Here is a 16,212-nt window from a genome sequence, read left to right on the forward strand (position 1 = left end):
CTTAATCACCATTTACCAAGCGATTTATATAAAGAAAATATTTTTATGTGTTATTACTATATGTGCCTTACTGTATTTATCACAACCCTTAATGGGTGTGGGGTATCATTCAGAATTCAGAATTAGAAGTATTTGACAAATAGGTATTTACAGATTTGTGGAAATATGCATACATATACATACATTTAAATATGTAGATAAAACAATTACACTATTATATTGTTTCAGATAAAATATCTAGAAAAAATATCATTTTTATAATCTTTATATATAATCAGTCTGTATATCCACGTCTTTTTGGTATTTAGTGCCAGAATATGTATGTGTGTGTGTGTGTGTGTGTGTATATATATATATATATATATATATATATATATATATATATAGCAGTGCCCTATTAAATCATTTTTGGCTCTGTCAAAATGTACCATAAGAATAATTTTAAGTGGAGAAAAAGTACAAATGTGATCAAAAGAATCAGACAGTAGTTCATGTTGGAGTTTGGGCCATTAGTGTTTTATTAACCGCCTCCCAGGCACACATCTAATGTTTCCCCTTAGGTAAAAGGTTGAAGAGTTAAAGTAGTTGGCAGTCGACATTTTGAACATACAAAAAAGGACTTCTTTCCCCTAAATTTGTTCTAAGTATTTGAAAGTTTGTGCCTTTGTCATTTATTCCCGAAATTAAATATATTATAATAGATATAAGGAAAAGTTGTCTGTTTTTTTGTATATTATGCATGAAGGAAGGTTCATATCTTTGTGATGGGAAAGTTCAAAATGAACAAAAATTATTTTCCCTGTATCTTGTCCCAGTTGACTATATCTTTTCTCTTTTGTTTACATTTCTTTTTTGTTTGTGCTCTTGATCTGTAAGATGTCTGCTTACTTAATCACCATTTACCAAGCGATTTATATAAAGAAAATATTTTTATGTGTTATTACTATATGTGCCTTACTGTATTTATCACAACCCTTAATGGGTGTGGGGTATCATTCAGAATTCAGAATTAGAAGTATTTGACAAATAGGTATTTACAGATTTGTGGAAATATGCATACATATACATACATTTAAATATGTAGATAAAACAATTACACTATTATATTGTTTCAGATAAAATATCTAGAAAAAATATCATTTTTATAATCTTTATATATAATCAGTCTGTATATCCACGTCTTTTTGGTATTTAGTGCCTTTGAATATACGTAAAGGATTTGTTTCATGACAGAAGTTGGCAATTTTTTTCTGTTGAGGACCAAACAGTAAAAATATTAGTCTTTATAGGCCATGCTGTATCTGTGAAAACTACTTAGCTCTTATTGTGCAAAAACAGCTATAGATCATACCTAAACGAATGAGCATGGCTAGTGTTCTAATAAAACTTTATAAAAACAGGTGGCCTGTGGATTTGCCCTGGAAGCCATAGGTTTGCTAACCCAGATTTTGTGGTGTTAAATGAATAATTTAATCTTCCAAGAACATTTTATTAAAGTGGCATCAGGGGAAAAGAGAATTCAGAGTGGGAAAAGTTAGTAGTTAGAGGAGGTCAGTGGTTAGGTCATGCTTTTCAGGATCTTAATAAGTGATATAAACAGTTCCTGTACTGGTTAATGTATACACTGAAACTTCATGGACATCATCTTTAGCCCATATATATATATATATATTTATATATATATATATATGTATTTTTTTAACCAGAAAGTGGTGTTTTAAAGCTCATCCTTATATTTCAAGCACTTTATTATAAATTTTCTTCCAGTTATCACCACATGATAATCTGATTCTCAGTCAACCTGTTTCTTCACCTCTTCCACTGAGGCAAGTAAAACTTCACTTTTACCTATGTTTCCCAGATCTAGTGTGAGATAAAATGACATTCAAATATTTTCTCTTTCCTAGGTAAAATTTCATATATTGATGGAAATACTTCTCATTTAACTGTTTCTTATCTAAATTCATTTTGCTTAAAGGAAAAAGAAAAACCTTTACAATAGTTTGGTATTTTGTGTATCCATTTATTATCATCAAGTACTTACTATAACATAAATATATATGTATGTAAAGTTTGAGTATGAAAACAATTATTTTTAGCTTTAAATACCCTCTGAAGAGCATTGAAATGCAATTAATTTTAAATTTAACCCACAAATAAAGACACTCCTAGATACTAACCATGGAATAAAACAAGGTATTTCATCACTTAGAAGTTAAGAGAAATTATGAAATATGTTTTTTCTAAAGTATCACTTCTTGAAATGTAATTAGCTATGTAATTTTCTAGCAGAGAAATAGTTACAATATAATTAAGTTATTGTGTAGCACATACCTAAGGGAGACCAGCTGCCATAGTTGACATTAATTTTGTAAGAATTGCAGATTATTTCATCACTAGGTCTTGGTCCAGAGTGACCAGTGTTTTCTTAACCTTTGTTTGAGCTGAAAATAAACTAGAAATACTGACTGAGACTCTGTATGAAATGATCCTAAATTACCCAAGAGGCTTTTTATTGGGTAACAGCTTTATTGATATAATTTACATATCATACAATTCACCCAGTTAAATTGTACAATTCAGTGGTTATATTCACTCTGTGAATACAGAAATGTAGAGAGATCATTATAATCAATTTTAGACCATTTACATCACTCTAAAAGAGAAACCCTGTGCCGTTTAGCAGTTACCCCCGCATGTCTCCCATTTCTACGCACACAAATACACACACACACTCTCTCTCTCTCTCTCTCTCTCTCTCTCTCTCTCTCTCTCTCTTTCTTTCTCTCCCCCACCCCCTCCCCGGCCCAAGGCAACCAGGAATCTACTTTCTGTCTCTACAGATTTGCCCAGTTTGCCTGTTCTGGATATTTCATATAAATGGAATTATATAATATGTGACCTTTTGGGTTTGTCTTCTTTACTTATAATAATGTGTCCAAAGTTCATTCATATTGTATCATCATTACTTTATTCCTTTCTGTTTACAACAAATATTCCATTATATGGATAGACCACATTTTATTTATTCATTTATCAGTTGATGGACATTTGTCTTGTTTCTGCTTTTTGGGTACAATAAATAATGCTGCGATGAACATGCACAAGTTTTTTGTGGACATGTTTTCATTTCTCCAAGAGACTTATTATTAGTTTTACTTTATTTAAAAAAAGTTAATTTGGTGAAGCCAGTTATTTAGCATTATAAAGACAACATACTGATTGGCTTACTGAATTACTTATTTTGTCAGTTCAGCATTTTGTTACCACACAGAATGTCTCAGCTTGGGTTATTAATTTGCTTTGTATGTATATACCATCACTTGGTAGCTCTCGATTTCATATTACTATTATCATTACATTACTAAAGATAATCAAGCTGTAAATCGAAATTTTAATATGTATATTTACCTTAAAGGAAGTAGACCTGTAAGTCATGTATTTTTTCTGATAATTACCGTGAAAGATGAGCCATAAAAAAAACAAACTTCCAGGGGCGCCTGGGTGGCACAGCGGTTAAGCGTCTGCCTTCGGCTCAGGGCGTGATCCCGGCGTTCTGGGATCGAGCCCCACATCAGGCTCCTCTGCTATGAGCCTGCTTCTTCCTCTCCCACTCCCCCTGCCTGTGTTCCCTCTCTCGCTGGCTGTCTCTATCTCTGTCGAGTAAATAAATAAATAAAATCTTTAAAAACAAACAAACAAACAAACAAACAAACTTCCATTAAACAAATTTGCTTTCACCCACAGCATCCCTCTTATAGATTGAATTCTTTATTTAGACATTATCTACCTAGCAGATCTTTTTCTGAAAAGAAAAACGGGTTTTCATTTTCCATATCGAATACAATGCAGAAAAATCAAATTATTTTGAAACCTTTGAAAACTTCATTGTTTTCATAATATGTTTCTGATGAGTGTTTTCCACGCATAAGGGCAGCAATCACATTTAAAGTTGAATAAATAATATAATCCTACCCCAATCATGACCTTTTCTCATTATTTTGGATAATGAGGTGTTTGGATTTTTTTTTTAATTGTATATTTTTGTTTGGGTTAACAGTGGTGGCAAGTTTTCAACACTACTTCAAAATTTAGGCCCTGAAAACGCTGTGACGCTACTGGTATTTGCAGTTACAGAACATAAGATTCTCATCCATTCCTTACGGCCTTCTGTGCTTACTAGTGTGACAGAAGCATTAGTGTCTGTGAGTATCAGAGTTTTTATTGTCAATCAATTTCATTTTAAATGTAATTTATTCATTTAATTTAGAGCTACTTTAAGACTTAGCTAAAATTCAGAGTAATGAATTTTCATGTTGTGAAAAAATGTTAATTTTCTGACCATTAATTAATATTAGTCATAATTATTTAGTTTGTTACCAAATGTTAGACTTTAGGTATGAATATTTAAAAGACAGTTTTTTGTGTGTGCTGATAAATTATGCTTCAGTGTCAAACAGCTGAATATTTTCCTATTTTTATTTATCCAAGATGATTTTCCCTTTCCACTGGCCATGCCCGTATGTTCCTCTCTGCCCACTGGCTTTAGCAGATGTCTTGAGTGCACCATGTCCATTCATAGTAGGAATTGATTCAAGATATTTTGATCTCTATGACCCTCCACCGGATGTTAGTTGTGTTGACCTAGATACCAACACTATTTCTCAGTAAGTACATTTTAGTGATTCTGTACCCAATAATTTACAACTTCATAGTGTATGTATGTAATTATGTATTTTATGAATGCTAATTAGAATTCTTTTGAGATGTATTGTTTTTGTATTTGGGATTATTACCATCTTTGAATCAACTTGTACTATTTTTTTTTAAGATTTTATTTATTAGAGACAGAGAGAGAACAAGAGTGTGGGAGCTGGGGGAGGGGCAGAAAGAGAGGGAGAGAATCTCAAACAGACTCCATGCTGAGCGCAGAGCCCAACATGGTGTTCAGTTTCACCACCGTGAGATCATGACCTGAAGCAAAATCAAGAGTCAGATGCTTAACGAACTGAGCCTCCCAGACACCCCAACTTGTACTGCTCAATGGGATAGATTTAGGGTATTAGAGAGGTTATACTATAATATACTATATACACATTTAATCTTCAGATCTTTAAATATTTAAGAAACATTATTATAATCTTATACTTAGAAATTTAGCAGAAGGGAAATTGAGATTAGAAATAGAAAAATTTACTTTCCATTTTCCAGATGAGTATGGGTGAAATCACAATTGAATTGGAATGTTGTACCTTGGTATTTGAATTCTATTTCTAGTCTTGTGTAATACTATTAGAATGCTAATACTTCAAGAAAAATTTATATAATGCTTTAAAATTTTTAAATAACTTATAAATTATACATGATTTTATCACCTTTATACTTCAGGAATATTAGGACTTTGTAAGTTTCCCTCTCTTTTTATTGGAATAATATTTAAGTTGTAGCTATTGGAGCTATATTTTTATAGCTTTTTTATAATTCAGTTGTTCTCTTGTACCCTTTATTTTCAATTTAATCATACTTAAGCTATTCAGGGAAGAGGAAATTGAGGCAATGACCACATTGCATTCACAAGACATACTTAAAATAACTATGACAGGCGTAGTGAAGAGAAGGGCCATATGCACCCCAATGTTCATAGCAGCATTGTCCACAATAGCTAAATCGTGGAAGGAGCTGAGATGCCCTTCAGCAGATGACTGGATTAAGAAGTTGTGGTCCATATATACAATGGAATATTACTCAGCTATAAGAAAGAATGAATTCTCAACATTTGCTGCAACATGGACGGCACTGGAGCAGATAATGCTAAGTGAAATAAGTCAAGCAGAGAAAGACAATTATCATACGATTTCTCTCATCTATGGAACATAAGAACTAGGATGATCGGTAGGGGAAGAAAGGGATAAAGAAAGTGGGGTTAATCAGAAGGGGGAATGAAACATGAGAGACTATGGACTATGAGAAACAAACTGAGGACTTCAGAGGGGAGGGGGGTGGGGGAATGGGATAGGCTGGTGATGGGTAGTAAGGAGGGCACGTATTGCATGGTACACTGGGTGTTATACGCAACTAATGGAGCATCGAACTTTACATCGGAATCTGGGGATGTACTGTATGGTGACTAACATAATACAATAAATCATTTAAAAAAATAAATAAAATAACTATGAGTTAGTCTATCAGTAAAGCACAAAAGCTGGTACACCTTTTACAACTTAAATATGTGTATGTACAATAGGTTTTTCTCCATTTTTAATAAGCATATTTCATATTAAAGACTTTTGATTTAATTGTATAATCTTACATTAATTCTAATCTTGTTGTATGTCGAAAGAAACCTCAAGTGCCTAAACCATTAGGAAAAAAATTGTTTTCTATTATAGAAAAATTAATATATAATATAAAAAATATAAAATGATAAATAATATAGCAAAAGTATACTTTTCTATTATAAAGCATTTACACTGTCAAAAAGCTTGTTTTCAGACAATGCCTAACCAAGAAAATAAGAGCTATACTTTGGGCGTAAAAGCCATTTTATATATGGGGTTTACAGAATCAAAGATTCTTTACCAGGAACATGTCATTCATTACCAGGAATATTTCATTCTTTAAAAATTAAAGTAATATCTCTTTTCTTTGCCAGTTGTTACATGACACAATGTTTTTAAATTGAAATTAAGGGTGGTGAATTAGTATATACTGTGTTTATTATGGTAATAAATTACGTTTACCCTCTTTTTATACTTTCCAGTTTGTTAAAAGAATTTTTAAAATTTTATGTTTTTGTTTTGATCACTAATGAGTTAAAGAATCAAAAGTCGTTTGCACTCATCAGTAGCCTTCCTTCCTGTTCTTATTGCCCATAGAAGGACTAAACTAGTGAACTAACAGCTTTCTACTTTCCTTCATCCAGAATTTCTGGAACCTCAATCTGAAATTTGAAAGAAAAACAAGTCCTGAATATGCAATTTTGGTTCTTTTACCCCTCTCTTAGATACATAGAATACAGAATATGTTATGCATGTCAATAAATTTTTGAAGAAAGGGAAATTAATATCTGGTATGTACTAGGTATAAAGCTGTATGCATAGCCTATGTTATCTCATCTTATTCTTTGTATTTTGTGAGTTTTTATTAACCCCCCTGACAGGTAAGGAAACCAAAGCCTAGATAAGTAATTTATCAGAAGGCACATAGATAGCATCTCCTGCCAGCTGGATTTTGAAACCATCACTGTCTGACTCCAAAACCAATACCTCTGCCACTAATTACTGGCTATTTATGTAATAGTAATCTTGTAAATGGAAATCACCATGAATAAAAATGCAGAAGGCTATCGTAGATTCAAATTCAGGTACTAAATGAAACTCTTCTACCCAGCCAAGTTTTAGAGTGAAGACATCAAGGACAAGAGGGGGAAGTTATGTGAATAAATTACAGAAATTAGCTGTAATGCACGGATACCAAGATTCTGTTCGTATATGCTGCAGACATATCTTGATCTCCCTTTTTTGCTAGGTGCTGGGAATAAAAAGGCAAACCAAGTACCCTCCTTTCTCCTGTTGCTCATGATCTAGTTTTATGAGCAGGCATGCACACAGTGAATGATAAGGTACCGTGGGAGTGCTGTGTTGCAAAGTTTTACCGAGAAAGAATAATTTAAAAAGTCTTCTACATTGTCTTCTCACTGTAATGCAGGATTCCATGCTCCTGGTCACATTATAAATGAAATATAACCTTTGCAGTTGGGCATCTGCAATTGACCCTGTCCTCTCTGTATTTTTATCCTCATTTGTGCAAAGATAGGGTAGGTTCCAAGACAGTGGTTCTTTGTCAGCATAAGTTTTCCCATCCATTCTTTTTCCTTTGTTTAGTTTCCAAGGTGATAATTTTGCCCTTTTTGTTCTGTGGGAAGTACAGGGAACATAAAAAAAAAAAATCCAACTTCCACCGCACACCTGGACTTTATTATTGTCTTCAGAGCATGAGTGATTTACTTTTCTTCTTTTTCTCTCCATTTTTCAAGTTTTCTTAAAAAAAAAAAAAGTATTCATGGCTTTTAAAATACAAGGTGCAAAAAAAGATTTAATAAATAAAGAATGGAATCAACAAAGCTATAGTTAAGTCCAAAAGCTTTATGATGTTTTATCACTGTGCTCTTTTCTTACCTCATGTATAGTATGAAGAACGGCCATGTTACAATAATTGTAATAAAGGAGAGTATAGGAGTTTGTCTTAGAAACAAAGCTACCACTTTCAAGCAGATATCCTCTTTCATAGTTACAAAAGTATTTTGGAATATTATCCTTTATCCACATAATTTAATACTATATATTAGTTCTTTTCTGAAAGAAAGAAAAACAAATTTTACTTTTACTTGTAGGAGACGAAGAAACTCAATGTTTGAATATACCCAAGAATTTTGATAAGCTTTCTGGATCATCAGCTCATTTCTTCTATATGAGTTCAAGTTTTCCACAGTGCTTTTTCTTAGAGACTATAAGAAAGAAACCTCCAGTTGGTAGGATTTTACCAATATTTAGGTATCGAAAGTCTCTTAAATGGGGCTTTGAGTAATGACCACCATATTAAGTTTGTAGTGATTAGCATGATTCCAAAGCAAGTGGAATTTACTCAGTACCAACATAATTATAAATTTTTGAGCTATATTTAATACAAGGTTCTTCCCTCATGTGAATTAATTTTTAAATATTCTGCATCCCAGCTTACCCTATAGTATTTTTCTCGTACTAATTAGAATATTTCGTGTTTTCTTTTTTGTTCAATGTATTTTCTCTTTTCCCTTTTTTATATATAGCAAAAAAAATTCCGTCTAACAAATATATTATTGTTGTCATTTAATCTCAGAACTGGTGACAAGAAAAATGTAGCCTGGAAGATACTTCCAAAGAAACCGTGTAAAAATCTGATGAACACGCTGAATAATTTGCACCAGCAGTTGGCAAAATGTAAGTATATAATTTAATTAAAGGAAGTAATTTAATCTGAAAAAGGACTCCAATTACTTTGCCGTACTTGTAAAAGGATACTGTTTATTTTATCTGAGGGAAATGTTTTTATAATCTTAAGGACAAATGAACATTAAAGCAAAATTTGTTAGAACCCAAATAGGAAATTTATAAAATTTACATTTTATATCTACTATATTTTCATAGAACCATTTTAGAATAATAAAAATTCAGAAAGAAGTTAAGGTGATTGTTTTCTTTAATTTTACCATTATTGAAGTATCAGGGAAAAAATAAGGGTTTCCTCTTGTATATTTTCTTCATACATAGAAGTTTAGTTTTGAAAATTTAAGACAGATGGTTTAAATTAGAAAATGCTGATGATTTTAGTGGGGTGAGAGCTGGGTCATATGCTTTTCACCTTCCATGGATCTTAATGCTATGCTTACCTCAAAGAATTTGAAAATAGAAGCTTGCCAAATGCATTAGGAAATTAATCAAAATGAAAATTGATTGGGATATGGAATACTTCAGTAAAAAGCTTATATAAGAATACCTTGTCAGTGATCCAGAGATACTGATAAGAAGAATTAAACCTTCATTTGTTTAATCCTCTTGGTATTTTATAACAATGGCTCATTCAGGGCCCATAGATTAATACTTATTGTATGAAAAATGATCAGTGATGGTATAGCAATATTTGAGGTTCTCATTTATGTATTTATCATTTATCTGATTCTCTTGGTATTTTGTAACAACAGCCCATTCAGGGTCCATAATTTAATACTCATTAAATTATTGTGTGAAAAAATGGTCAGTAATGGTACAGCAATATTTGAGGTTCTCATTTATTTATTAGGTGAAATGTAAACATAGGAAGGGGCCTGTATAGTTGGAAATAGGCAGATAATTTAGAAGCAGCTCATAAGGACTGAGATATGAAAATAGTGACATCAAATAGAACGGCATTTTATCTTATGGAACAAATTATGTATAGAATTTTATTTAAGCTAACTACTTTAATGCCTTGCTTTCTAACAAGGCACGTACTTCTTTTAAACGGCTGAGAAGTCCAGCAGCTTTTGTAGCAATATTTTAAATATTATTAAAATCAATAAAATAGCCCATCCAAGTCAACTGAAGGGTAGAATCTTAAAACTATAAACTTTTAAACAGTACTGATAGTTAAGGATTGTGTAATACTTTACACCTTCAGAAAACTTTCACATACATAGTTGAGGGAGGTAAAATAGCTTGTCAGAAATCATACAGTTAACAAGGATGAAGTTAGGATTAAAATCTAGGCCTCTGTATCAATGCAGATTACCGTTAACTTTTTTAGACAATAAGAACTCTAGGAAAAAAACTCTCTAAGGTGATTTATCGTTCCTCATATTTTAAAAAGTTTTTAAATTTTGAAACAGTCACAAACGTTTTCCCTGACCTTTGAGAATAGATGCCCCATCACCTCCAAATGGACTATATTTCCTACCAAAAAATATATTCTCCTGCATTACTACAATATAACCATGAAAATCAGGAAATTAACATTCAGTGTTACTGCCATCTTTATCCACAGACCAGATTCTAGTTTTGTCAGTTATCATAATAATATTCTTTATAGCAAAATAATCCATTTCCAAATCAGGTGTTATAATTTCGTTTCAAGTCTCTTTAGTGTCCTTTTCTCTAAACAGTTCCTTGATTTTTCCTTCTTTTTCTTGATACTTTTGAAGATGATACTATCATAGAATGGTCCGTGATGTGGTCCATGTTTGCTGAGTGTCCTCACGGTAAATACACGTCATACATCTTTGGCGAGAATATCGCAGAAGTGACACTCTGTTCCTTTTCTACCAACCTTACCAGATCAGGCTCTATTTCAGTTTGTCCCATAATTGATGAAGATGTTCACTTTGTGCACTTGATTAAGGTGGCGTCTACCAGGCCTCTCTATTGTGAATTCATTATTTTACTACCTAATGGCTTTAGCATTGAATTGTTCAGGAAGAGGAAGACCTGTTTTTCACATTTTAATTCTCGTGTGTTTTTCCTGTAGGCACTTATATTTTTTAACGGGGGAGGGGGTGGGCAGAGATAGTACTAATGCATTTAACCCTGTGTCCTGCTGATACAGTTGCTATGATTTTCATTTATTAATTTCTATATAGTTACTTCAGAACATGAATTTTTTATAGTAGTCAGATAAACAGGAATAATTTTATATTTACTTGGGTTGAACTATGTGCAGCAGAGCCTAAAATATGATGTAGCAAGCTTTGCTAGGGTTTACGTATTATGAAGTTGTATGAATACAGAGTTGAGGTAGCTTGAGCCCTTTTGAAAACAACACATTTATTTCTTTCAATTTTATTGAGATATAATTGACATACAGGACTGTATAAAGTATACAACATAAGGACTTGACTTACGTATATAACTAATTTATAGTGATATCATTATGAACATTGGTTTCAACAGTTTGGAGAAAACGCTAACACTGATTTTCTTCACAGTGCAGCAGAGACCAAGAGATGATGGGCTAATGGACTTAGCAATGAATGACTATGATTTTAATTCTGGAAAGAGGTTGCACATGATAGATTTGGAAATCCAAGAGGCGTTTCTGTGTTTCATGGCCTCTATTTTAAAAGGTTATAGATCATACTTAAGACCAATAACGCAAGCCCCATCTGAGACAGCCACAGATGCATCCTCTCTTTTTGCCCTACAAGGTGAGCGATTGTATAGTTTTATAGTTTTCATATTATTGAGTTTAACCTTATGATGATTCAGTTGTTTTCTGTGTTAATTAATAGCTCATGTTTATCAAAATACATACCTATTTTGGAAGTATGTGAAGATCAACTTTGTTGGTAATCCATCTCCACAAAAGTAGTTATTTCTCGAGCACATTAATTATAATCCCATTAGCTAAATATTTGAAAAGCACAGAGCTTCCTAACCATGTAGGAATGTTGTGTCACAGATGTGTTGAGATATTGATATTTTTAGCTTTCAGAGCAGCTAGGCAGTATTGGACACTCAGGGGAGCCCCTGGGATGGTCACCTCCAGGCATGAGCAGCCTCATTCATTTTACTTCAGTCTGCTTTATAAATATTACTTTCTGTTTGTGCCCCCAAGCAAAAGAAGTTGGAGAGCCCCGGAGTGCAATTTGTGTCATAATACTTACTTATTTTTCTTTTGTGGTATATAATATTTGCAAGAGAAATTCATTTAATAAGCATATATTGAGTTCCTCTAAATGCTAGGTATACGGTGGTATGCAAAAGATACATGGTCACACAAAAAAAAAAAGAAGAGAGAGAGACATGGCTACTTCTCCCGTTGAAGTTATAGTCAAGAAGATAAGCAATTTGAAAATAATATGAATGAACACTGTATTTCACAACTTCAGATCACAGAAAAGCCTTCTGAGGAATTTATGTCTGAGCCATGATCTCAGAGATGAGTAGAAATTAGCCAGCAAAAGAAAATTGGAAGAGGGATTTAAGTAGAGAGAACAGTTGGAAATGATTTGAGTTTCTGGGCCCAAAAGAAGGCCCAAATATAGTGTAACTGACCATAGTGAGCAACGTGGAGCATGAAATCAGGAAATAAACTTTTACTCTGTTTCAGTAAGACACAGACATTAATAAATACTAGACGAGATATAACTGCTGCTTTGAGAAAGCCAAATACATGGACAGAGAGTATGCCAGGCACATAGAGCATGCAACACGGTGGGAGGACAAAGCAATTTTTAAAATGCTTTCAAATTTACTACTTTATTCGTAATCTTCAAGGTAGTGAGGGGACCACAGAGACAATTCTGGGTGAGGATTTGAAAGATCTGGGGTCAAGTTCCTTTCCTGTTGCTATCTTTGTCAGATCATGTCCCCTTTCAGGGGTCTTAGTTTCTTTTTCTTCAAACTGGTAAGTTGAGGGGGTATAGGTGATGTGGTTAATCAAGTTTCTTCTGACTTAAAATTTAATGAATCTTTGAATGGTGCTATATTTTGTGACATTATGAATTTATGTTGAACAGCTTTCTTAAGAAGCCGGGACCGGTCACATCAAAAATTCTATAACATGATGACCAAAACACAAATGTTCATTCGCTTCATTGAGGAATGTTCTTTTGTCAGTGATAAAGATGCAAGCCTGGCATTTTTTGATGATTGTGTAGATAAAGTAAGTAGTAGTATGTCTGTAGTACCCAACTTACTTTGTGGGATTGTTTTAAATGTTATGAGTTAGAGTTTCTATTTAACTTTTATCAGCTTTTAACAAAACCTGATTTCATTTCATTTCATCATTGATCTTTATTATTAAAGTTCTGTTTGGCCTACTAGGTATTATAGAGCACCTCTTAGGAGTACCTTGCAGGATTTTACTGAATCATCAGTTTTATTTTAGCACTTAGGTTCATAACCTTGCCTGCTCACTTACAGACTATGGGAGTTCTTTCCAGGTGTGTGGACCTCTAACTTGAACATCCTTAATTTTCACCTCTCCTTTTTGAGGATTGCCACATGCTGAGAGTAGGTGTAGAGCATAATGAATATTTCACTTGAGTATTTTTATAATTTGGAAGTGAGTTTATAGCTTAAATTAAGTGAATTAATTCTGCTATTTTAAATTCATGTCTGAAACTTTCCCTTCCCTTTCAGTCCTAATATCTTTAGGTGGGATGGAGCAAGGTCAGTATCCCTACGGAATAGAGAGGAGTTTGGGGAACAGTGGCCTAGAGTGGGATGTCAAAACCTGAATGGGGTGAAGAAGGAGAAGCAGCCTAGCATTGGGAGTTCGAGCTCAAGCCAGGTGAAGATAGCATCCATGCAAGGGGTGACTTAGCATGGAGGATCAGAGGACAAGAGGATAAAAAGAGTGTCTATGCTAGGGGAAGACAGCTGCGGGGGATCAGAATAAACAGGATGAGAAGAGTATCCATGCAGAAAGAGCATGGAATATCAGAGTCTGAGCAAGGTAAGGAGAGTGTCCCGACTGGGTAGGGGCAGCAAATGGGGTATCAGAAATTAATCTGGATGAGGAAGATGCCAGCGTGGTGGGGTTAGGGGGTTGGTCTGGAAGTAGTTGTTGAAGCCAAATTAGGGTGAAGAAGTCATGTGTGGGGTAGGGTGGTGATAGAGACAGGAAAATATAGCATATGGGAGAATGGATCAAATAAATAAATATATTAAGGACGATGAAGTTGCTCACTGTCAGAGAAGGGACTTACAGAAAGGTAGAAAACCTGAATCAACCCTGTGGTATTAGAATGGAATTGGAAGTTGGATATATCATTGGTATTCAGTATGTATAGACAAATATAGAAATATAAGTATAGATATAAGTATGTGTAAGTATGTGTGTCTTTGTGTGTACAAACATATATTCCCAAGCTCTGTACATGGAGAGTACCTGGGAGCAGCCATCCCCAATACCAACGAGTACACCTAATGCACAGATTTTGGCTTCTAAATACCGTTCTCCACTAAAAGGAATTAGGACTCTTTGGAGAAATTATTGGGTCTAGGGCAAAGAAAGTACAAAATGAGCCCTGAAGTAGCCTGTGCTAGAAAACAAGGAATTGCTCCAAGAATAATGGAAATGTGTTTTTTAAAACAACACCACACATATACAGGCAGATGCATGTGCACGTGTATGTACATGGACACACACACACAAAGACAAGCCAGCTTGAAGGGACTCCCACTGGCTACATCTGGGACAACTTGAACATCAAGTGTTAGTAACAGACTATAACCCATTAGATAAAATAGGAAACTATGAGTCTACACAGATATCAATCAAGAGTCTGATGAGAAACAGGATTTTAGTTTGAGTACCTCTGCACAAAATACATATTAATCACAAAATGGGAAAGAGTAACTTTATGGTGGAACAGAATGCCGGGCAGACCCCACTTTTATCTAATCATCGAAGTGAACATCATGAGTAGTGGAACAAATCAACATCATATGCCTATAATAGGCCACAGTGAAAATACAACATCAGCTCTGTAATATTTCTGCCAAAGATGCATATAACCTACATAATCTCAAGGAACTATCATACAAATTCAAATTAAGTGACATTCTACAAAATACCTGTTCTGTAATCTATAAATTGTCAGGGTTAAGAAAATAAAGGAAAAATTGAGAGACTGTTAAAGTGAAGGAAACTGAAGAGACTTGACAAGCAAATACAATGTATAGTTCAGAACTGGATGCTTTGGGCATAACATTATTAATATCATTAAAACTTGTATGTAGTTTGAAGATTAGACAGTAGTAATGTAACATGTTAATTTCCACATTTTCATGTTGTGTTGTGGTTAGATAAGAGAACGTCATTGCTTGTAGGAAGTACACTAAAGTATTCTGGGTGGTGGCTCATCAGGCCAGCAGTTTACTCTGAAAAGATTAAGGGGGAAAAGTTGTTTGTACTTGAAAAGTTACTATATCTGAAACTCTCCTATAAATTTGTGACTTTATATACGTAATGTTCATGATTTTATGCCCGTGACAATAGAAGAAGAAAGCAAAGCTTTGTCATGTATTTACTGAACAGGTTATACTTACAAGGTTATTTTAAAAAGTCCATCATGATCAAACTTATGTGACTGAAAAAAATCAGTGATTTTGAGGGCAGGGGGCACAACAGCCAAAATACAGCTCATCCCTCAGTAGTCAGAAATTGGCTTAGTTCTGAGTTGGACATGAAAGTGTCCTTTACTAACTATTAAATAAGTACCAAATATGTCTTATAAAAATGAGAAATGATTCTAACTATGCCAGATGTAATAGGAAAAACACTGCACTGGGAATCAGGACAACTTGAGTCCCGGCTCTTATACTTGTGATTTGAGTCAAGTTATCTAGTCTTTCTGTGTTTCCTTTCTTACCTACGTTTAGAAGATATTATGAGGAGAAATCATTATGCACATCTCCCAATGTTCAGAGTAGTGTTGTATGAACTAAGAAGTAGAAAACATTATGACTATTTTTTATATTTTGCTCATTTTTATTTGAGTTTATAGAGTGGTACTTCATTTGATTTTATCATTTCATGACGTAGAAATGTTTGATTTTTGAATGACTTATACATCTGAAGAAAAAGAACAAGTTCAGATCCTTCAATTTAAAACATTTGATGGATCGTCGATGTAGAGAAATACCGTTGCTGGTGCTGATAGAGAATTAACAAGTTAAGGTGCCTAGAAAAAAT

General features: G+C 33.6%; 1 protein-coding gene across 9 annotated transcripts in view; it reads left to right on the plus strand.

The window, feature by feature from the left end:
- The window catches only part of DENND4A (DENN domain containing 4A), a 138,969-nt gene that overhangs the window by 74,937 nt on the left and 47,820 nt on the right, over positions 1–16,212 (plus strand). For all 9 annotated transcript variants that reach the window (XM_034660799.1, XM_034660798.1, XM_019794150.2 and 6 more), the window contains 6 exons: positions 1,768–1,826; positions 4,061–4,205; positions 4,492–4,667; positions 8,878–8,978; positions 11,495–11,713; positions 13,028–13,173. In XM_034660799.1, coding sequence (XP_034516690.1) covers positions 1,768–1,826; positions 4,061–4,205; positions 4,492–4,667; positions 8,878–8,978; positions 11,495–11,713; positions 13,028–13,173 — 846 coding nt within the window. The remainder of the gene's footprint in view (positions 1–1,767; positions 1,827–4,060; positions 4,206–4,491; positions 4,668–8,877; positions 8,979–11,494; positions 11,714–13,027; positions 13,174–16,212) is intronic.

The sequence above is a fragment of the Ailuropoda melanoleuca genome, chromosome 5, assembly GCF_002007445.2.
Source record: "Ailuropoda melanoleuca isolate Jingjing chromosome 5, ASM200744v2, whole genome shotgun sequence".
In the NCBI taxonomy this organism is placed as follows: Eukaryota; Metazoa; Chordata; class Mammalia; order Carnivora; family Ursidae; genus Ailuropoda; species Ailuropoda melanoleuca.